The sequence below is a fragment of the Myotis myotis genome, unplaced genomic scaffold (assembly GCF_014108235.1).
Source record: "Myotis myotis isolate mMyoMyo1 unplaced genomic scaffold, mMyoMyo1.p scaffold_m19_p_17, whole genome shotgun sequence".
NCBI lineage: Eukaryota > Metazoa > Chordata > Mammalia > Chiroptera > Vespertilionidae > Myotis > Myotis myotis.
Window position 1 is genome coordinate 190,168 of NW_023416321.1, and position 21,423 is coordinate 211,590.

General features: G+C 66.2%; 2 protein-coding genes and 1 long non-coding RNA gene across 3 annotated transcripts; all 3 read right to left on the reverse strand.

Moving 5' to 3' along the window:
* Positions 1-2,767: 2,767 nt before the first annotated feature.
* On the reverse strand, positions 2,768-3,882 carry LOC118671748. The gene is made up of 2 exons (XR_004972841.1): positions 3,431-3,882; positions 2,768-3,267 (listed from the first exon to the last, which is right to left on the reverse strand). It is a non-coding gene; the product is annotated as an uncharacterized LOC118671748 (long non-coding RNA).
* A 4,004-nt stretch (positions 3,883-7,886) lies between these two features.
* SLC25A10 (solute carrier family 25 member 10) lies at positions 7,887-14,359 on the reverse strand. The gene is made up of 11 exons (XM_036342159.1): positions 14,134-14,359; positions 11,938-12,057; positions 11,373-11,487; positions 11,243-11,291; positions 11,100-11,141; positions 10,476-10,519; positions 10,214-10,284; positions 9,822-9,914; positions 9,532-9,609; positions 8,959-9,015; positions 7,887-8,836 (listed from the first exon to the last, which is right to left on the reverse strand). Exons 1-11 carry the CDS (start codon positions 14,224-14,226, stop codon positions 8,735-8,737), a joined length of 864 nt encoding a protein of 287 aa, XP_036198052.1. The 5' UTR covers positions 14,227-14,359; the 3' UTR covers positions 7,887-8,734.
* A 3,095-nt stretch (positions 14,360-17,454) lies between these two features.
* MRPL12 (mitochondrial ribosomal protein L12) lies at positions 17,455-20,741 on the reverse strand. Its single transcript, XM_036342161.1, has 5 exons — positions 20,267-20,741; positions 19,514-19,700; positions 19,261-19,344; positions 17,918-18,055; positions 17,455-17,841 (listed from the first exon to the last, which is right to left on the reverse strand). Exons 1-5 carry the CDS (start codon positions 20,338-20,340, stop codon positions 17,725-17,727), a joined length of 600 nt encoding a protein of 199 aa, XP_036198054.1. The 5' UTR covers positions 20,341-20,741; the 3' UTR covers positions 17,455-17,724.
* Positions 20,742-21,423: the final 682 nt, after the last annotated feature.

Here is a 21,423-nt window from a genome sequence, read left to right on the forward strand (position 1 = left end):
GCCCCTGCCCACCTGGCCCAGGCCAGTGCTGTCCACCCCCAGCCCCCATGTCTGTCATTGACCTGAGCCCGGTACCATCCACAGCTGCCGCCCCGGGGCCCTCTCTCCGCCGCGGTCCCTCTAAGTGGCCTGATTCAGTCGGCCTGAACGGCTCCCCAGAGCCTAACCACCTTGCTGGTGGCTCGGGGCGAGAGGCGCCGGCGAGACCAGGCCAGGGCCCAGCGCCCTTCCCAGGGGACGGGGGGCCACTTGGGGGGAGAGAGGAGACACGGAAGGTCCCTGTTCCGGCTGGACTGTGTCCCCAAATTCGCGATGAAGCCCCACCCCCAGCAGCTCAGGAGGGTCTCTCCCGAGGGGCTTAAGGTGACATGAGGCCACGGCCCGGCCAGCAGGGCTCAGGGGCTGAGCGTCCACCTATGAGCCAGGAGGTCACAGGTCGATTCCCGGTCAGGGCACAGGCCCGGGTTGCAGGCTCGATCCCCAGTGTGGGCCGTGCAGGAGGCAGCTGGTCCATGATCTTCTCTCATCATTGACGTTTCTCTCTCTCTCTCCCCCCCTTCCTCTCTGAAATCAATTAAAATAACAATAATAATAATAGTGTGGGGGGAGGAGATGACAGGCCCAGGGGCTGGGGGTGGGGGGGTGCTGGCAGGGCTGGACGTCTCTCCTGTGGGATCAGAGAACCGGCTGCTGACCAGCTCCCTGTGGGCGCAGGGCCGGGGGGGGGGGGGCACAGTGGGTGGCGTCCATAGGAAGATCATCTCCCTCAGGGCAGGTCCTGCAGAGCCGAGGTCCCTGCCTGTCTGTAGGGTGATGCTAAGGTGGGGTGCTCGCGGGGCAGGCACCGATGGCCTCGGGGAGCCCTAACGGCAGGAGCTGGACACGGTGTCCTCGCCGAGGGCATCAGCCACCCACGGCTGCAGAGCAAATTACCCCAAATGTGTCCGCTCCCAGCAGCCAGCACTTATCCCCTCAGGCTCCTGTGGCTCCTGCGGTCAGGAATCTGGGTCAGGTGTGAGCTGGGGCTGCAGCATCTCGAGGCCCCTGGAGGGCCCTGCCCGGCTCAGCCCTGGGTGTCCCAGGCCTCGTCCCTGCTGGCCGCTGGCTGCTTCCTCGGGCCGAGCAGGATGGCGGCCACCGTCCTCCCCGAGCCTGATCTCGGAAACTTCGCCTCGGCCGGCCCGTGCGTCAGAGGCACTCCCTCTGTCCGGTCGACGCTGCAGGCGGGAGTGCCAGGGCGGGGGTCAGTGTCGCACGGGACAGAGCTTCAGTTGAAGAAAATGAGGAAGTTCTCACCGGCCGGTGTGGCTCAGGGGTTGAGCATAGACCTATGAACCTGGAGGCCACGGCTCGATTCCTGGTCAGGGCACAGGCCCGGGTTGTGGGCTCCATCTCCAGTGTGGGGCGTGCAGGAGGCAGCCGGCCCATAGTTCTCTCTCATCATTGATATTTCTGTCTCCCTCTCCCTTCCTCTCTCTCTAAAATCAATTTTTAAATAAACAAAAAAACCTCACTATTTATTTTTTTATCCTCACCCGAGGATATTTTCCACTGACTTTTTAGAGTGGAAGGGAGAGAGACAGGTACATCGATGTGAGAGAAACACATGGATTGGTTGCCTCCTGCACGTGCCCCGACCAGAGCCCAGGCCAGGGAGGAGCCTGCAACCCAACTGAGGTCCGCGCCCTTGACCGGAATCGAACCCGGGACCCTTCGCTCGGCAGGCCGATGCTCTATCCACTGAGCCAAAGGAGCTAGACTAGAGCAAAACCCTCACTATTTAAAAAATAGGAAGGAAGGGAGGAGTGCTGGAGATGATGTGGGTGACGGCTGCACAACAGTGTGAATGGGCTTCACGCCGCTGAGCTGAGGGCGGGCACGCGGGCTCCCAGCCACGGCCCAGCTGCCTGACACCTGCTGCCGCCCGCGAGCAGCGCACCGGCCCGCGCACCTGCGGGAACGCCTCGCCCTCGGGTCCGCCTTCCTGAGGGTCGGGTCGGCCGACCTCGATGCACACTCAGGGTCTGAAGTGCCTGCACTCAGATTCATGATGTATTAATATCGTTATATGATTATTACATTTTACCACAATAAAACCATTTTTAAAAATATACTTTTATTGATTTTAGAGAGGAAGGGAGAGAGAGATAGAAACATCAATGATGAGAATCATTGATCGGCTGCCTCCTGCACGCCCCCTACTGCGAGTAGAGCCTGCAACCCAGGCCTGTGCCCTTGGCTGGAACTGAACCCAGGACCCTTCAGTCCGCAGGCCAACACTCTATCCGCTGAGCCACACCGGCCAGGGCCGTGGTCAGCAAATTGCGGCTCCCGAGCCACATGCGGCTCTTTGGCCCCTTGAGTGTGGCTCTTCCTAAGGCTCAGGAGGACCCTGATTAGGTTAATAACAATGTACCTACCTGTATAGTTTAAAAAATTTGTCTCTCAAAAGAAATTTCAATCGTACTGTTGATATTTGGCTCTGTTGACTAATGAGTTTGCCGACCACTGGGCCAGGGCAATAAAACCATTTTTTAAAAAAAATATATTTTATTGATTTTCTACAGAGAGGAAGGGAGAGGGGTAGAGAGCTAGAAACATCGACGAGAGGGAAACATCGATCAGCTGCCTCCTGCGCACCTCCTACCGGGGCTGTGCCCGCAACCCAGGCACATGCCCTTGACCGGAATCGAACCCGGGACCCTTCAGTCCGCAGGCCGACGCTCTATCCACTGAGCCACACCGGTTACGGCAAAACCATTTTTTTAAACTATATTTTTATTGATTTCAGAGAGAGGAAGGGAGATTGAGAGAGAGAAACTTCAATGGTGAGAGTCATGGGCGGGCGGCTGTGGGCGCGGGGCCAGCGCGTCCAGGTCTGGAACGTGTCCCATCGTGGGGCTGCTTCTGGCCGCGAGGCCTCAGAATCCCAGCTCCGAGCGGCTGAGGGCGGTGGATGGGAGCGGGGCGGGGGGCGGGGGGTGCAGGCCCACCTGAGGGTGCGTCTCCCAGGGGGCGGCCTCAGGGCCCACAGCGGCCAGGCCTTGAGGGACACGGGGGCCTGGGCCCAGCCTGGGCGAGGGGACCTGTGGTGGGAGGTGGGTGCCCCCAGAACTAGCCGCCCCTCTTCCCTGCTGCCGGCTCTGCCTGGTGGTGCTGCTCCTCAATCCCGCCCGGAACGGAACTCAGTGTCGGGGTGCGGGGGAGAGGACACCCCCGCGGGGTCTGGAGCTGTCGCCTGGGAGAGGAGGCTGCACCCAGTGGCCTCTGGAGGGTGAGGAAGGACTCGGTCACATGCAGGGGCACCGGGGTCAGAGTAGGAGGTGGGGGTGCAGAGCCCTTGGGGGACACACGCTGCACCCTGCGTCCAGCGCCCCCATCAGGCCGGCTTCCCCTGCAGAGCCCGCTCCCTCCAGCCGCCATGTCCCACCTGCACCGCGGCCGCCCACAGGGGCTCGCTCCGCACGCTGCGGTCTGCGGGGTCTCCCTGGCGCCCCAGCGGGGCCGCGGGACAGACACTCCTGGCTGGACAGGCTGGTCGCGGCCGGGACTCGCCCTTCCTCCTTCCCAGCCGCGGCTCCAACGCGCATCACCCCTGAGCGCCCCGCTCCCAGGAGCGCAGGGCAGGTCGAGGTCGGCCGGGCGCCTCCAGTTCGGGGAGCCCTCAGGGTGGGGGCCCCGCCGGCCGAAGCCTGCGCCCTGGTCCCGCCCGGCGGCCCCCCTCCCTCGGGCCCTGCTGCCTCCTCGCCGGGAGGGCGGCTCGGACCGGATCTGGGCCTGAGTTGTCCAGTTCGAATTGTCGCGGCCAAACCCCGGAAAACGGGCCGCCAGCTCCCCCTCTGCCGCGCCTTCCACTCCGCGTCCGGGCCCGGCCGCCGCCCGGCCACGCCCCCTCCCCGGGCTCCGCCCCAAGCCCCGCCCCGCCGGCCACGCCCACCCGCTCCGCGGTCAGCGTCGCCCGGCTGCCCCCCAGCGGCCGCGCGGGGAGTGACAGGCTCTGCTGTGTCTGCGGGCCCCAGGTGGTCACCCCCACCCAGGCCTCTCCATCCTCAACTGGGTCTGGGGGGGAGGGTCAGTTCCTGGGTTTGGGAGACGGAGGAGGAGCCGGGAAGACACGCCCTGTGAGAGGCGGTAGGATGGACCCCGGGGGCGGGGGCGCCACCCTTGGGGTCAGTGCTGGGGTCAGGGTTCATGCTGGGGTTGGGGTGGGTCAGGGTTAGGGGCCATAGATGGTGAGCGGTGGCGCTCATGGTTGTTGTTAGGATTTCGCCTTATTTAAAAAATATTTTTATTGATTTCAGAGTGGAAGGGAGAGGGAGAGAGAGACATCAGTGGGAGAACACCATTGGTTTGCTGTGTGCCCCCTTCTGGGGATCGAGCCCACAACCCGGGCCTGTGCCCCGACTGGCAACCTCTTGGTGCACGGGATGGCGCTCAACCCAGTGAGCCACTGACCAGGGCAGGAGTGACTTTTTCTTCTTTTTAAAAATGCATGTCTAGCCCGGCTGGTTTGGCTCAGGGGACAGTGTTGCCCTGCAGACTGAAGGGTCCTGGGTCCGATTCCGGCCGAGGGCACATGCCGGGTTGCAGGTGCCACCCCTGGCCCTGGTGAGGCACCAATCGGCGTCTCCCTTACGTGGAAGTCTCTCTCCCCCCCCTTCCACTCTGGAAACATCAATGGAAAAGCGTCCTGGGGTGAGGATTAGCCAAGGAAAAAAGAGCAGCAGCAGAGGTGTAAGGGGTACGGAAGCGCGAGGAGGCCAGGGTCCGATTCCGGGCTACGACCTCCTTGAGGGTTCACCCGGGGGAGGCATTACTTCGGGCATTGGCCCGGGACGTTCCTGTGGCCGCAGCGCTGACGGCCCGCAAACACCAGCCTCGCCCTGGAACCCCAGGCCTGGTCCGACTCGCGCAGGGCCTGCCGGTGAGGGCCCCCCTCGCCGAGGCACTTCCTGTGGAACCCCACTTCCTGTGGGACACCAGGCAGGCAGGAAGCCTGGAGACTGGGGAGCAGAGCAGCTCCTCCCAGGGGCCCCTCCACCCGTGGGAGGCGGGGTGACCTCACAAACAGGACAAGCAGAGCCCGTGCCTCCCTCCAGATGCCTCGCACCCCGGACAGGGACTGGACCCTGGCGTGGGAACGGGGCGAGTGTGAGGACGGGACGGGGACCCTGGCGTGGGAACGGGGCGAGTGTGAGGACAGGACGGACCAGGGCGCGCTCCCTCCTCCCGAATTCTGAGGGCAGGGCCTCTGCTTGTTCCTCCCGCCCGCGTCTACGTGTGTTGTGAGCTCTGCCCTTTGGCTCTGGGATCGCTTGGTGTTAACGTCCGAGGGCGGGAAGGGTCCAAAGTCCTGTGCATGTGGCTGCTCGGCCTCCGGCGCCTGTTGTTGTTAACCCTGTGTCCGGCCGGGTGGTGGCTCCGTGGCTGAGCGGTGACCTGTGAGCCAGGAGGTCAGGGTTCGGTTCGATTCCCGGTCCCCAATGTGGGGCCCGCAAGAGGCAGCCAAACGGTGACTCCCTCTCATCATTGATGTTTCTCTCTCTCTCCCCTCCTCTCTGACATCAATAATATATATATATATATATATTTTTTTTTTTTAAAAAATATATTTTATTGATTTTTTACAGAGAGGAAGGGAGAGAGATAGAGAGTTAGAAACATCGATGAGAGAGAATCATCGATCAGCTGCCTCCTGCACATCTCCTACCGGGGATATGCCCGCAACCCAGGCACATGCCCTTGACCGGAATCGAACCTGGGACCTTTCAGTCCGCAGGCCGACGCTCTATCCACTGAGCCAAACCGGTTTCGGCAATAAAATATATTTTAAAAATAAGCAAAGCCTGGCTTTTCCGCTGAATCTGCCTGGTGCCCTCGCTGACATTTAAAAAAAATATATTTTCATTGATTTCAGAGAGGAAGGGAGAGGGAGAGAGAGAAACATCAATGATGAGAATCATGGATCGGCTGCCTCCTGCACACCCCCCACTGGGGATCAAGCCTGCAACCTGGGCCTGTGCCCTTTACTGGAATTGAACCCGGGACCCTTCAGTCCGCAGGCCGACGCTCTATCCTGAGCCACACCAGCCAGGGCCCTTTGTGCAGCTTTTTGTAAACCAGACAAAGTCCTTCTTTAAGGAAAAGGCCTGGCTGACTGGAAAGGCGGGGCTTGCTCTCCTGAGTGTGCATTTTTTTGCTTCCCTCCCGCCCCCCGCCCTCCGGGGGCCAGAGGACCCAAGGCGGGCACAGCGGGACCCACCGAGGGCGGGGTGGCCCAGGCTCCCTCACACTCCAGACTGGTGCTGACCCCAGCAATGCCAGCTGTGGGCCCTGAACCAAAACCTCCCGGGGGGGAGGGGGAGGCGCCCAGCCCTGCTCCCAGCCTTTTTGCTGTGCTGGGTGCTCTGTGCCAGGAGGCCCCGGGGAGCTCTGCCCACGCCCGCCTCTGTGCCCTGGAAACCTTGTCCCATCTACCCCACCCTCTGCTCTCTGCCCTGCACTGGGCCCAGGCCAGGCCCGTCCCTGCCAAACCACCCAACCAGACGGGGCACTTTCTCCCTCTGTCCTGGCCCAGCAGGCGTGGCATCATGGGGGTCAGGCTGGGAGGAGGCTGGTGAGATGCCAACTGCCCGCTGCCCAGGGCACACCGGCACGCAGGTGAGTCGGTGCCAGGCTGGTGCTCCAAGTCGAAGCAGCTGAAGGAGACCCAGGCGGTCCTGAGGCCGGAGGACTGACCGGAGGCTGCTGTGGTCGCATCCCTCAGGCTTTCACAGACATGAAGTATTTCCCTATAAATGACCTGACTTCCAGCCCCAGCCAGTGTGGCTCAGTGGATGAAGTGCCGGCCTGCAGGCCAAAGGATCCCGGGTTCAATTCTGGTCAAGGGCATGGATCTCGGTTGCAGGCTCCTCCCTGGGCTGGTGGGGGCCCGGGCAGGAGGCAACCAATAGATGTTTCTCTCACATCAATGCTTCTGTCTTTCCCTCTCTTCCACTCGCCCTAAAAATCAATGGAAAAATATCCTCGGTTGAGGATTAGCCAAAAACAAAAGAAACCACCACCAAAAACTGACGTGACTTCAGGGTTTGCTCCCAAACACTCCAGGGGTGCGGAGGGCCTGGGTGCTCACCACGGGAGCGGGGTGGGAGGTGGGTGCGGGCGGCTGGTTCATTGAGGTTCCGCGGTTTTCAACGTGGTCACAGCTGTGCAACCATCGCCACCTTGTACAATCCGACTTATCTGCTCGATGCTCCGACGGGGTTGGGGCCCTGAGGTCTGAGCGGGCTGGGCGCCCGGACCTCCTGGCCTGCGGGGCTCTATCCCGGGCAGTGCCCAGCTCCCCCGCCCCGCCCGTGTGAGGGCCTCCGGTCCAGGCTCTCCCCAGCCCTGGGCTTGCTGGACCAGCACCCAGTGTCCAGGAGCCCGGCTCGGACTCGGGCACCTCCCACAACGAAGGGGAGGGCCATCAGCTCAGCTAAGGGGTCTCTCGTTCCAGGTGCCGCTGGGCAGGGTCCTGTGGGGTCCAGGTGAGCGGGACCTGGGAGCGCAGCACCAACCAGAACTCTCAGCTCGCACACATACCCACGCCCCATGCTGGTTTAGGGCTGCCATCCCACACCCCAACCCCTCACCCACACCCCAACCCCTCACCCACACCCCAACCCCTCACCCACACCCCCAACCCCTCACCCACACCCCAATCCCTCACCCACACCCCAACCCCTCACCCCACAGGCCTCAAGGCACCAGGCAGGGCTGGGCTTCCACTCTGACCCCCCGTGAGCCCAGCCCTCCTGGGAGGGTGCAGGGAGCCCTCCTGCCCTCGGACAGCAAGGTGGCCACAGACCAGCGGGCGGCCTGGACACAGGGACCCACAAACCAGGGGCAGCTCACTGTCCTTTATTGCCAAGCCCCTGCTGGGGGCACAGCCCTGAGGCGGGAGCAGTGACGAAGCCGGCCCATTTGGGGAGAACAGGCTGCGCTGGCAGCAGAGCCGGCGGGTTCTGGCTGATCAGCTGCTGGGGTCTTGGGGCACATTCTGCAGGGAGGCCCCGAGGACCCCACAGCCCGCCTCTGCCTGGGGCGCGGGAGGGGGAGGCTTGGCGCGGCCAGTGAGGGACACGGCTCAGCCCAGGGACAGCAGTGGCCTCTGGGCGCTGAGTTTTGGCAAACTAACTGTTGGAGCAGCTGGGGTCGGCTGGTGTGCGAAGGCAAGGGCCCCGCACTCGCGCCCGTGGTGCCCGCCTCGCACCTGGCTCTGTGGTCCGCTGGGCTCAGCTACCTGTGAGCATCATGGAGGCCGCCCCCCCCCCCGCCCCCCACAAAGGTGCAGCAGCCACTGCCCTGAGGGAGCTGCGGACGGTGCTGAGGGCCCAGGAGCTGCTCCATGAAAGAACCCTCGGGGCCAGAAGAGGGGCAGGAACCCCAGAAAACTGGACAGCCCAGCGCGCCCACCTCCGGTGCCAACTGCTGGGGGAGGGAGCGGGGCCCGGACGCCTCCCTCGGCGTGTGGTCCGTGTGCAGGGCAGGGAGTGGGGGCGGGTGAGGGGAGGCGAAGCTACGGGGCCACCGGGGTGGGGGCCACGCTGCTGGAAGGAGCTCTGACCGGGCAGGAGGCCAGGCGGTCCAGCCGGGGAGGGGGCGGCCGAGCTCTGTGGCCGGTGCGGGCTCAGGGCGGCGCCGGCCGCGTGGCCTCGGGAAGGAGCGGGCAGGCCGGCCGCTCCACGCCCCGTCAGGACGGCACTTTGACGCCGAAGTGCTTGCGAAGCTGCTCCAGGAAGACGAACGTGAGCACGGTGTGCGGCATGAGGCGGATGCCGGCAGGCACGAGGCCCTGGGGGGGGGGAGGGCGAAGTGAAAGCTGGGGGACCCCAGCCCCCACCCACTGTGCGCCCCTGACCCCCGGCACCCCCCCCCCACCGTGCCACCCACGCACTCCCCCCCCCCCCCCCGAACCTTGTAGAAGGCCAGCGGCCCCAGCTTCGCCGTCTCCATGGTGCAGTGCAGCACGCCCTGCAGGAACGAGTGAGGCAGATGGAGCCGCGCCCCCCCCACGGAGCACAACCCCCTCCCACAGCCGGGCTGCAGGCCAGTGCACAGCGCGGCCGACATTCAGACATGGGACGTGTGAGCCAAAAGGTCATGGCCGCCCGGCCGCTGCCCAGCCGACTGCTGATGCGGCAGAACCAGAGCCCTGAGGGCGGGCGGGGGGGGGGGTGGCCCAGGGTGCCAGCAGCAGTCTGGCTGTCGGGCACCGAGTGGGGTGGGGAGCACAGGGGCAGGGCCGCAGGCGCGTGAAGACACAGAAGGCGCCGTGGGCACCATCAGGGCACCGTGGCGCCCAGGTCGTGCTCACTGGGTGGGCACTGGGCACCTGCCAGTTAGTATATCAGACTCTGACGGGACACACGGGGCCAGGGCTGCTTGGAGGCAGCTGGGAGGGACCCATCGGGGGGAGAGAACAGCTCTTGGCCACCCCAGGGCCAGAGCCTCGCAGCTGCAGGGCAGGGACCCCCAGGCCCCGCTCACCTGGTATTCGCCCTTGGAATTCATCAGGCGGGTCTTCAGCACGTCCAGGGGCTGGCACAGGACCGTGGCACACCCGCCCGGGGGGGGGGGCGGGGGCACGTCACCAACGGGCCTGCCACGTACGACGCCTGGGAGTCCCTCAACCCCCGCAGGCCTGCCCAGGCCTGGGAGGCGACCCAGGGCTGCAGGGGGCACTGACCACTCTAGCCTGGGTCGGGGTGCCCCTCTCCCGGCCTGGCACCTCCATTCTGAGGGGGGCATCCAGCACCCCCGCCCCGCCTGGCACTCACGGCGATGAAGCTGGCGATGAAGTGTGTGAAGATGCCGTCCGATAGGTACCCCGTGCCCAGGACCAGCTGCTTGGCCTGATCGTAGCAGGACAGCTGTGGGTGCAGGGAGGTCAGGGCCCGGCCGCCCCGGCTCCTGGGAGCGCCGACGGGGCCCAGAGGGACACCACCCGGATCAACTAGCGCCTGCTGGCAGTCACCTCATGTACTGGGGCTGCTGGACAGGTGAGACCAGGCAGGGAGGGGCCTGCCCAAGGCCATACACCCGACCTGCCTGTGCCCACTTCCCAGTGCCCACCTGTGGCCACCACCTTCCTCTGTGGTCTCTGGGGGGGGTACGCAGGGCAGGGACTCCCGGAGGCTCCCCTGAGCCCCTTCCCCCGTAGAAGGCCTACCTGACCCACAGTGACCAGCATCCCCCGACTGGAGGCCATGGTTGCACCCGAGAACAGCTTCCTCAGACCCTCTGCGGAGGCAGGAGAAGGGGGGCACCGGCCACATCCACCAGGCTGCCCCCAGCTCTGGACGATGCTCCTTCCCCTCTGCCTCCTCGGGCTCTGGGCTCCCAGCTGGGGCTGCCTGGCCCCTGCCCGGCCCCTGCCTGGTCCCTGCCCCCGCTCCTGCCCGGCTCCTGCCCCGCCAGGGCCTGCTCCTCACCTTCACGGGCCACGCGGTACAGGCCGTCCAGGGCGTGGGCGTAGCTGCCGGGACACAGAACGGGCCCACGTGAGGCTCCCTGGGGGGTGAGGAGGGGGTTCCCCAGGACAAGCCCCCCGCCCCTCGCAGAAGCCAAGGCCGGGGCTGTTCCGGAGCTCAGAGCAGCCTGCCCCCTCGGGGACCTCGGCCCTAAGATCCCAGAGACCCACAGGAGCACACCTGGGCACAGGCCCCGGCTGATACCAGGACAGGAGGACGGGGCGCCCTGCCCGCCCCTTCCTGCCCCGTCACCCGGTCGGAGGGTGCACAGCGGGCTGGCACGGAGCCACCGTCCCCCTGAACTGACACCCGTGACGGGTTCACCGGGGCGTCTGTCCACAAACAGTGACAGCGCCTTAGACATCACGGAAAACGGTGCTTTCATCATTAAAAACCCCAGCTCCCAACCCGTGAAAAGCCCAATTCGGACTTCTAGGCCACCCTCCGAGGAAACGTGACCGGCCGCCCGCCACCCGCCCTGGTCCCACACCCTCCCCAGGGAAGCCTCAGGCCCGGTTCCCAAAGCCGCCGGCGCCCCGCACAGCGCCCACCAGCCACACCCCGAGGGCAGAGCACCCGACTCACTTCCGGCGCTGGCTGGGGGGCAGCTTCACGTCGTTCTGCATCCTGAAACAAGGACGCGGCTCAGGGGGCGGCTCCCCGGCTCGCCCCACAGGCTCGGCCGGCCCGTCGGGGGACAGCAGACCCTGACCTTGGGGGCCACTGACCTGACGTTGACCATGTCGGCGGGAGTCCCCACGAAGCCTCCGACGCAACCTGGCAACAGACCAGACCCAGCACGTGACCCGGCCGTGTCCCTGCTGCCCCGCGGCCCCTCTCAGCCCCGCCCCCACTCACCACTGACGGCGCCCAGCAGCACCTTCTTGTAGAAGGGCAGGGGCCCCTCGCTGCCCTTGGCCACTCGGTCCCGCACGGTCTCGTAGATGGCGAACCGAGTCAGGGAGTAGGTCATCTGGGGGGAGGGGCCGGCTCAGAGCGTGCAGGGGGAGGGGCAGGACAGGGCAGCACGACATGGACCCCTGCCTCCCCCCCCCACCCCCCCTCGGCTGGCTGGGTGCACGGGCATCACCCGGACCACAGGGATGAGAAGCCCTCCCAAGGCCGCACGGCCAACAGGTGGCTGAGCCCAAGCCTCGGTTTCCCCATCTGTAAGTGGCCGTCTCCAGCTGTGAGGGTGGGAGCAGCACACCCCACACCGCCCCGCCCTGCGCCCACCCAGGCGCGCCAGCTCCCAGCCCTGGGGTTCCTTCCTCCTGAGCAGCCTCAAAAGGGAGAGAGTGGCCTCGATGGGCATGGGCACCCACGGTAGGTAGGGGGCACAGCCACGTCGGAGCCAGCCCTCCCCTCTGCCCGCGTGGGCTGCTCGGCACGGGGGCGCTGGGACCGGGACCGCGGGAGGCACCTGTCGGCACAGCGAGGCGCTCAGGCCATTGTAGAGCGCCAGCACGCCGTCGGAGCGCACCACCTGCAGCGCCATGCCCGTCATGCGCATCCTCACCTCCTGCTGCGTCTGCAGGTGCACCTGGGGGGCAGGGACACACCTGCTGAGCGGCTGCCGCCTGGCAGACACGGAGTCACTACCCTCCCCCACGCCCCTGTGGCCAAGTGCTGCCACCTCCCCCTTTAGAGACAGGAAACAGGCTCAGGGCAGCAAAGGGCCTCCTGAGGGCACCCAGCCAGGGGGTGGCGCTGGAACACATGCCATGCCAGCCACCAACCTACTGTTTACAAGTGACAATACCAGGGGACGGGCGCACCCACCAGGCCCGCGAGAGAGTCCTCTGGGCACCTGCTGTGGGTGGGGATGGGCCGCCCCATTTTACAGATGAGGAAACGGAGGCAGGACCCAGCAGGGTGGCTCCAGAGCCCCACTGTTCAGCCTCACTCACTTCGCAGGGGACAAAATTATGGGGACTCAGAAGCATGGGGACGGGAGAGGCAGGGGGGGCCTGGGCAGGGCAGAAGGGAATGGCCGCCTCAGGCGGTCACACCCTCGGGCGGGGTGGGCAGGTCACTGGCCCGGGCCTCAGTTTCTCTCGTTGTGCTGTGAGGATGAAGGAACTCAGCGGATACACCCTCCCCCCACCCCCTTCAGGCTCTTCCCGGGGCCTCCGGTTGGGGAGCAGCACAGGTGGGGATGGAGGGCTTGTGCCCAGCTCAGGGACACAAGCCGCGTCCTCCTGCTGCCCGAGCCAAGCTGGGCAGGACAGTGGGCACTGGGCCTGCGGTCAGGGCAGCCACGCGGGCAGCAGCTCCCGCCCAGGCAAGAAGAGGCTGAGGATCAAGTCAGGACATGAGACAGAGAAAGATCCAGGAGCTTTAAAATAATTTCCCCAATGACCATGCTGAGAGGTAAAACCCCGCTGGGCCTCTTCCACGGCGGCCCCCACCCCCGGCACAAGGCCACACTCCCGGGCAGAGGGGAGCTGGGCTCCTGTGGCCACCTGCCTCCCCTGACTCGTCCTGGCAGCAAAACAGCACCCGGGGACGGGGGGCAGGGCAAGGGGCAGTGACGCCCAAAGGGGCCTGGGACAATGGGCAGGGGGCTAGGCCAGCCCAGGCTGGGAGGGCTCTGCAGCCCCTGGAGGCTGTGCCTGCTCCTGGTCAGAGCCTGACCCTGAGGTGGGGCTGGGGACCTGCGAGGGCACCCAGAGAGCAAACCAGCAGAGGTGAGGGAGGGAAGCCAGGTGCACCTCCCGCTCACTGCCGTGCCCTCTGCTGGTCAGCGCACCCTCCAAGCCCAGCCAGGCCTCAGGCCCGGCAGCCGGACTACCAGCTTCAGCTTCTAACAGCAGGGCAGCCCCCCGGCCCTGCTCCCCTGGCTCTTGCCCTTGGGATGCATCAGGTGGCATTTTTACTCATTAGAGAGGCAATGCCCTCCCTTCAGGAGAAGGACTGCTGCAAGCATGCCCACAGGCAGGGGCGCCCGGGGCGCCTGGTCAGCCGGCACAGGCCACGTGGGCACAGACAGCTGGGGGGGGGCGGTGGCTGCCCCTTGCCCACGGGCCCCACGTGACACAGTGCCAGCTCCCCGGGCGGCCCTTTCTCCTCTGTTCCTTGTGGTGAGACAGGGCTTGGCCGGCCCTGGAGACAAGGAAGTTCTATCTTGTTCGGCCCCATCAGCGGGCAGGACCCGTGTGCGCGGGGCCCGAGGCTGCCAGGCACCCACCAGGCCAGGGGGGAGCGGCCCGAGCGGGGGCGCCCGTGCCACTCGCCAGGCCACCTCCCTCCTCCCCCGCCCTCCGCTGTGCCGGCCCCGCCGCGCGGGGGGCAGCTGGGTCCGCGGGAACCGCCCCTAAACTGTCGTCGGGCTGGACGACGTCCTCGGAGGAGCGGGGGGCACGGGCGGCGAGGCCAGGTGGCTGCCCGAGGGCACAGGTAGCGAAGCGCCGGGCCGGGAGAGAGAGGCCTCCAGGAGCCGGGCACCGGGCGCCCACCCCCCCGGGCCAGGCCTGGGGCCGCCCTCCCTCCCGCTCCCGGCGGCGTCTGCGGGCGGGGCAGCGAGCCCGTGGGCCGCGGTCCTCGGGGCCAGGCCAGCCGGCCGGTGTCCGCGGGTGCGGGAGCCCGGGTGGCGCGGAGCCCGGCCCGCCGCCCTCACCTTGAGCAGGTCCAGCGGGTGCGTGCAGCAGGCGGCCCCGGACGAGGCCAGGCCCCCGAAGTACCAGCGCGACACGCGCGACTCGGCCGCCATGCCCGTCGCTGCGCCGGCTGCCCGGCCCGACCCGACCCAGCCCGGACCCCAAGCCCGACCCGGACCGGCTGCGCCGCCCCAGCGCCGGGTTCAAAGCGCGTCCGCCACCCGCGCCCGGCGCAGCCAATACGCCCGCGCGGCGCGGGGCGGGACCGCATCCGGGGCGGGGCCGACGAGACCACGCCCCTCCTGCCTTAAAGGGGCCGCGGTCGCACGGACGGGAGGCGGAGCCGCGGATTCCACTGCCCGGCTCTGCAGGCCGCGCCGACTTCGGAGCCTGCTGCGCGGGCCGCCCCGATACCCCCAGGACCCCCCCACGCCTGGGGCACGCGGCTCTGCCAGCCCCCACCTCCGCGAGCACCCGCCCCGCAGGGTGGGGTCCTCCCCGGACACGTGCAGTTGCCAGAAGCAGCGAATCCCCGGGGAGGGGACCGGCCTGCGGTTACAGTAAAACTAGGGGCGAAAGGCAAGTCCGAGCCCAGACACCGCCTCAGCCCGGACTTCCCAGCCACGTCCGGCCTCAGGCCTCCCTCCGACCAGGCCGCCCCGGGCTGGAGTCCTGGGAACCGACCCGGGCGACCTTCAGCGGGGCGTCTGCCCCTGCCCGTCGGCTCCCACGCTCCTCGCTCCTCCGCCCGCAGCCGGCGGCAGGAAGTGCTGGCGGGCCCCCAGCCCAGAGGGGAGCCGCGTCCCCAGGGCCACTTCCAGGCAGGATCTTGGGGGCCCAGACGTTCTCTGCCGGGCAGCCTCCGATCTCAGGGGGGCACAGCCAGACCCCTCCCCCAGGGCAGGACCTGCGGCTCGGCCACTGCAGCCCCCAGCCCAAGGGAGAAGGGGGAGGAGCACCGGGGAAACCGCTCCTGGTCCCCTGAACCCGCAGAGCCTGGCCTCATGGCCTCGGCACCAGCCGGTCTCCCGGATGTGAGCAAACCCGCCATCTATTCATCCCTTTAACTGGAGCGGCCACTTGGAGACTCAGGAGCCAGGTCTTCCGGACCCCCCCACCCGGCCTCTGACCCTGAGGTCATCGCTGGGCAGTGAAGAGCAGATGGTGTCCTGCCCGGAAATGCTGGGATCCAGGGGGCAGGGGCCGTTGGCACCGGGGCAGCTGGCTGATCTGAAGGGGGAGGGATTGATGTCAGCTGGCCGAGCCGGTTCCTGTGCCCAGAGGGTTGCTGGTTTGATTTCCGGTCAGGGCCAGGGCGCATGTGGAAGGCAGCGCATCCAGGTTTCTCACATCGGTGCTTCCCTTTCCCCTCCTCTCGCTAAGCATGTCCTGGGGTGTGGATCTTTTTTTAAAAGATGTCAGATGCAAACTAGGCAAAAACACCACCCAGGGGCTCGCCGGGGGGAGGAGGGTGGCAGGAATTCCCGGGAGGAAAGGGGGGGGGGGTCCCACCAGGAAGCGGAGTGGCTCTTGGTGATGCACAGGCTCTGAGGTCACAGCCAGAGCTGCCCTGGCCTGGGTGCGTGGTTAGTGTCCTCCCCGAGCACCAGGGCTGTGGTTCGACCCGCCAGGGCACCTACAGGACCAGCCAGTGAATGCACAGGTGGGCGGAAGTCCGTGTTTCTCTCTAAATCAATTTCTAGCGAACAGAAAACCAGAACGAACAGCCCAGCGGCCAGGAGGCAGGAGGCGTGCTCCTTGGCAGGTGTCCCAGGGAGGTGAGGTGCCCCCGAGTCCACTCCCTGCCCCCCACACCTGCCTCATTGGTGTTGGGATCAGCCCCAGGGGGAAGCTGCTGAGCAGGGGTCTCTGAACCCCCAGCACTCACACTGGGGACCGTCCTCAAATTGGGAGGGGCTGGCGGGAGGCTCAGCAGCCTGGACACTTTTAAAAATAAAAATGCAAAGAGCAGCGTCTGAAATGTGGTTCCTGGCAAAGCCAGGTCAGAACCCGGGAGGTGGGAAATGCAGGGACACTGCGGGTCAGGGACAGAGGACGCCGAGTGGGGTCAGATGGAGCCCAGCCTGGCCACACGCCCGGGGCTGCCGGGCAGACAGGCACGTCTGAGGCCAGGGCTGCCAGCCAGGCCGGGCTCTCGGGTGGGGCCCGGGGTCTGTTCTGGGGCGTCTGCACTTTCTCCTGGAGCCTGAAGCCCAGCAGGGAGGACGGAGCCACGTGGGTGGCCTGGCAGACACCAGGCTCCCTGGAACGGGAGGTCGGTGGAGGCAGGAGGCACGAGTCGGCTCCAGCTCCCTCTCAGCCGTGTCCCGTGACCTTCTCATCAGGCTGGGCAGAGAGCAGGAATGCTAATTCCTCCTGGGATCCGATGGGGTCTTGTCAGGTGCTGTGTGGGCACCAGTGGGGAACTTGGGACCCACAGATCCCCCTCCCAGGGCCAGGGCCATCCCTGGGGCACAGGCCACCGGGGTCCCCAGGTCTGACACTGTCTGGGCCACCTGCAGGCTGCAGCACATCCGGGGGGAGCCAGGAGTGGAGGGGCAGGACCCCAGGGCCCTGACTGTGAGTGGGTGCAGAGCACCAAGCAGACTGGGTGCCGGCTGCGCCTGGCGCACAGAAGGCATTTGGCTCGAGGGCCCGGAGGCAGGGTCACTCCCTCTGAGCAGCGACCACAGGATGAGGCAGAGGCCCCATCACCCCAGCTGTGCCCCTGGCTCCTTGGGAAAGCGGACGAGGGTCTGAGCTCAGCCCACTTCCTCCCCCTCCTTCCCCCCCAGGCAGGCAGCTCAGCAGGCCATGCCCGGCCCCAGCAGCCACTTCTGGGGGAAGGCGCACCCAGAGATCTGCTGATGGAGAATCATTAACCCTGGGGTGGGTGGGGAAGCTCTGTGGGTCAGGGGGCAGCCTTCCCGCCTCCTTAGACCGACGAGGTCCAGGGGGAGCACACACGGGAGGTGGAGGTGGGGGGCCAGCCCCCGGGCTTGGGAACCACTGGGCTCGCCCACCCAGGAGCTGCCCCACCAGAGGCCGACTCCTGGACACAGCGCCCCCTGTGGTCCCACACAACTTGCAGGTCATCCTTCCAACAGGCAAAGCTGGGGGTGTTCCCCGGCACACTGCAGCCCCCCTCCCGCTCCCTCCTTCCTGCTCTGGCCCAAGGCCCTGGGGCACAGCCTCACCCCTGCCGGCCGGGGCGGGAGCCGCACACCCAGCTCCTGGGTAAAGGTCTGGCATCAGCCATGCTGCCACCAGGCCAGGACGGTTAACCAACGCTGCTGATCACCTGCAGAGCCCCTCCCGCTGCCGAGGACACAGAAGCAGCGTGCATGGCCCAAACCATGTATTTTCTCAGCGGCCACCAGGGGGCGCGTGGTAAACCCGTGGGCGGTCCAGAGTGTGGCCCGGTGCCCACAGGCAGCGCTGCCCCCTGCCCGTTCGGTAGGTCCATGCCTGATCCAGGGCCCGGCTGCGCGCAGTGGCGGGTGGGTGTGCCCTTCTGCTCTGAGGTGCCGGTCAGCTGAGCCTGGGTGCTGGGCGGGGCGGCCGGGCCTCTCCCGGGTCCCAGGGACCCCAGTCCACAGTTCTCAGGGAGCCTACTCCAGGACCACGGTGCCGCCCACCGCCTCCAGCGCAGCCTTGATCTTCTCCGCCTCGGCCTTGGCGACGTTGGCTTTGATTTCCTGGGGCAGCGACTCCACCAGCTTCTTCGCCTGCGAGAGCCGAGTCAGACTCAGACGCCGCCCAGGCTCCCGCACCCAGCCTGCCCGCAGGGGCCCCCGCACCCACCTGCACAAGGTTAATGCCCTGGACGTAGTTCTTGATCTCCTTGATCAGCTTCACTTTGTCCACCGGCTTCGCCTCGGTCAGGCGGACGGTGAAGTGTGTCTGCTCCTTTTGCTTGGGGATGTCTTCTTCCTCCACCGCCTGGGGAGGGCGGGAGGGAGGGGGCTGGGTGAGGGGGGACGAGGGGAGCAGGCACCTTTGCTCCTGGGCTGTGGGTCCCCGCGATTCTGGCAGGAGAGATGCCCGGCCGGCCGCCCCTCCCCCACCTCGTCCACTCCTCGGTCAGACTGGGTTCCACCACCCAGAACCCTTCCCAGCTCTCCAGAGGCTGTGATGACTGCCTCCCTCCCCGGCCCCCAAAACTCATCCTTTTAAAACTGTAACTTGTGAGACAGGGAAGAGCAACCCCAGAAGGGCTCTGTGGGTGAAACGACATGATAGAGAAGCAGCGCCATGCCAGCCCCGGCCAAGCCAGCGCCGTGTCTCAGCACCAGTGCCACCAGCTCAGCCCCCGCCTTCGCCAAGCGGCCGCGGGGGTGGCAGAGCCCCTGAGGTGGGAAGAGTTGGGGTCGGAGTCAAGGCCAATGCCCTCTGCTGTGCAAATGGCGCCAGGCTACCGGTGCTGTCAGAGAGGGGTGTGCAGGGCCCCAGGAGAGAGGACAGGCCGGAAACCTGCCTTCAGCTTCAGGGAAGGAGACACACATGAGGCAAAACCTTCGTTATTTCTAAGGCCGGTGAGGGTGCGATTATTTCTACTTGTGGGTAATTGGAGATTTTAAAAAATAACAAATATGGAAAAACACACACACACAAAAGCAACAACAAGACCCTGCAAATCAGTGTGCAGCTTCAAGCCTGCTGGTTTCCTCGCAGACCCCAGCCCGTGGAGCTGCCCCCACCGCCCGCTCCTCTCCAGCCCTGGACATGCTCATGGCCCGCGAGCCGGGAACGCCTTGCCGTCCCCCGCAACTCCTCAGGCTCCTCTCCTCAGGGCCTTCCTCTGGCCTGTCCCCCTCCCCTCCCCCCAGCTCCCCCCCCACCCCCCAAACTTCGCAAGTCCTACTACTCAACACAACCTCTTCCTGTCCTTTCCCTTCCATCAGCTCATTGTTTCCCTCCCCTGGAAACAGTCCCCACTGGACACAGGTCCCCAGTGGGCAGGGCCCTGCCCGTCCTCGGCCCCAGGGAGGCTGACCAGAGCCTCAGCTGGAAGCACACGGATGTGCGGGGCGTGTTGACTGGCGCAGGACAGAGATGAGGGACAAAGAGAGAATTCAGGACGTGAGGGAAGCGGGGAACCGGGCACCAGAGAAACAGGTCTCTGCGGAGGCCAGCGCCTGGCTCACCTCGGGGGCTGCGGCGGCAGGGGCAGCAGCGGGCATTGCGCCCCCCATGGGCATGAGCCCCACCTCCTGGATCTTGAGCGTTTTCTGCAGGGACAGAGGAGACAGTCTCAGAAGCTGGCGGTCACACCCACACACGCGCAGGGACGAGCCCGGCACACCCCTGCACCCAGGGAGCACACTTTCCACAACTGACCAAACCCTCCCCCCAAATGCACCAGGAGCGACCCCACTGCCCAGGCCCGGCCGGCAATACCTTCAGGAGCTCATTGAGGTCTGAGATCTCCAGGAGCGTGAGGCTGGCAATGTCCTGGACCAGCTGCTGGATCTTGGGGGGGTACTCCTTGGGGGCGTTATCTAGGGGTGCGCCGGCGAGGGCCTCTCCCCTCCGATGGCTGCTGCATCGCATCAGCCGCACGGTGCTGACGCGCGGCACCTGTTGCCTAGACCCCATGCAAACAGAACGGTCAGCCGGCACAGGCGGGTGACGGGCAGTCCAGGCAGGTGGGTGCCACGAGCTCAGGTCTAGCCCCGTGGTCCCAACCCAGGGTTCTCAGCCTCCAGGCTCCACGTCGAGAGCAAGGGGGTTTCCCCGCTACTTTGTATTTTATATTCTTTACAAGCCTTAGAAACCCTCGTTATTATTATTATCATCATCATTATTATTGCAGGATGTTGCCCTTAACAACTTCCTGGTTTGAATGAACCGTAGCAGCTCACGGGGTAACGCAATCACGTAAATGCACTTTGCTGCACAAAGCCTTTCAGAACCCGGAGCGCCGGATGCACTGGTGGGGGTCCTACACGTCACTGGGCTGCGGGGGAAACTGAGGCCCGGGCAAAGGCGGACCCCGTCTCGTGTGATCTGAGGCCACCCCGGCACTCTCCGCGGCCCACACGGGAGGGGGGGGGGGGTGTCTCCACATCCCGCCTGCTGCCCCGACCTGAACCATCGGTGGCCGGCTGAGGACTACCCTCTGCCCGCCCGGCCCTCGGCAGCCCGCGGTACCTGGCGAAACGGAGCGCGGCGCCCCTAAGCACTAGACACGGCCCCCATAGGGGGCGAGCAGCCGCCGGCAGCATCGCTCCACCGGCGGGAAGGTCACACGAGGCTCCCCGGAGGAGGGACGCTCTAGCTGCCAGAGCAGCCGAGTACACGCGCTGGGGAGGACGCTCTAGCCGCCAGGGCCGCCGAGCATACGCGCTGGGGGAGGACGCTCTAGCCGCCAGGGCCGCCGAGCATACGAGCTGAGAGGGACGCTCTAGCTGTCCGGGCCGCCAAGCATACGAGTTGGGGAGGACGCTCTAGCTGCCAAGGCCGCCGAGCATACGAGTTGGGACGGACGCTCTAGCCGCACCTCGCGCTGGCTTCCTCTCGCTCGCGGAGATTACCCACAAGGGACCGGGCCAAGGGAGGCCAGTGGAGGCCGAAGCTGAGGGCGGGCTCCGTCTGAATCGGGGGCGGGCCCGTCCGTGTGGAGCAGCGCAGTGGCCCCTGCGGAGCCTCGCGTCAGCCGGTCGCGGCTTTTGGCTCCTGCCGTTGGCTCGGCATCCGTGGTCACCATGCGCGGAGTGCTCGCTGCGCTCTGGCCGGCACGGCTGCCTCTCCCGCCGGCGCGGGAGGGAAGGAGCATGTTTTGTCCGTGGGTGCAGCCGCCCCGGGAGCGAGGACGCCTCCCTTCGCGGGACCGAGCGCGCCTCCCGGGCAGCGTGTGCTGGGGCTGTGATAGCCCGAGAGGGAACCGGGGCGGCGGGCTAGCGGGTCCCAGGAGAAGAGGATGCATCAGCCCTGGTTCTGTCTCCAGACCCCGGACCCCGCGCGCCGTGCCCGCCTCCTGGCCCAGCTCCCAACACCGGCCGCAGCGCCTGCCCCGAGGGCCTGGGCTCTGCTCTTCAGATGCAGCCAGAGGCACAGGCGGGATCCTCTGCCGCTGCCACGGTGATGCCTGGAGCCAGCGCTGAGCGGACTTGATATCAAACGACAAGGCGCTGCCCCTCCGCCCCGCACCTCCGCGTCCTGGCCCTGCCTTTGCCCTGCGCTCCAAGGGCCTCTGGGCCTGTTCACTAGTCCGGCCCCGCATGGAGGAGCCAAGGCCGCCGTCACCTAGGAGGTCTGGGCGTCTCAGGCCTTGAGTTCTGGATGCAAGCGACGGACTCTAACTTTGA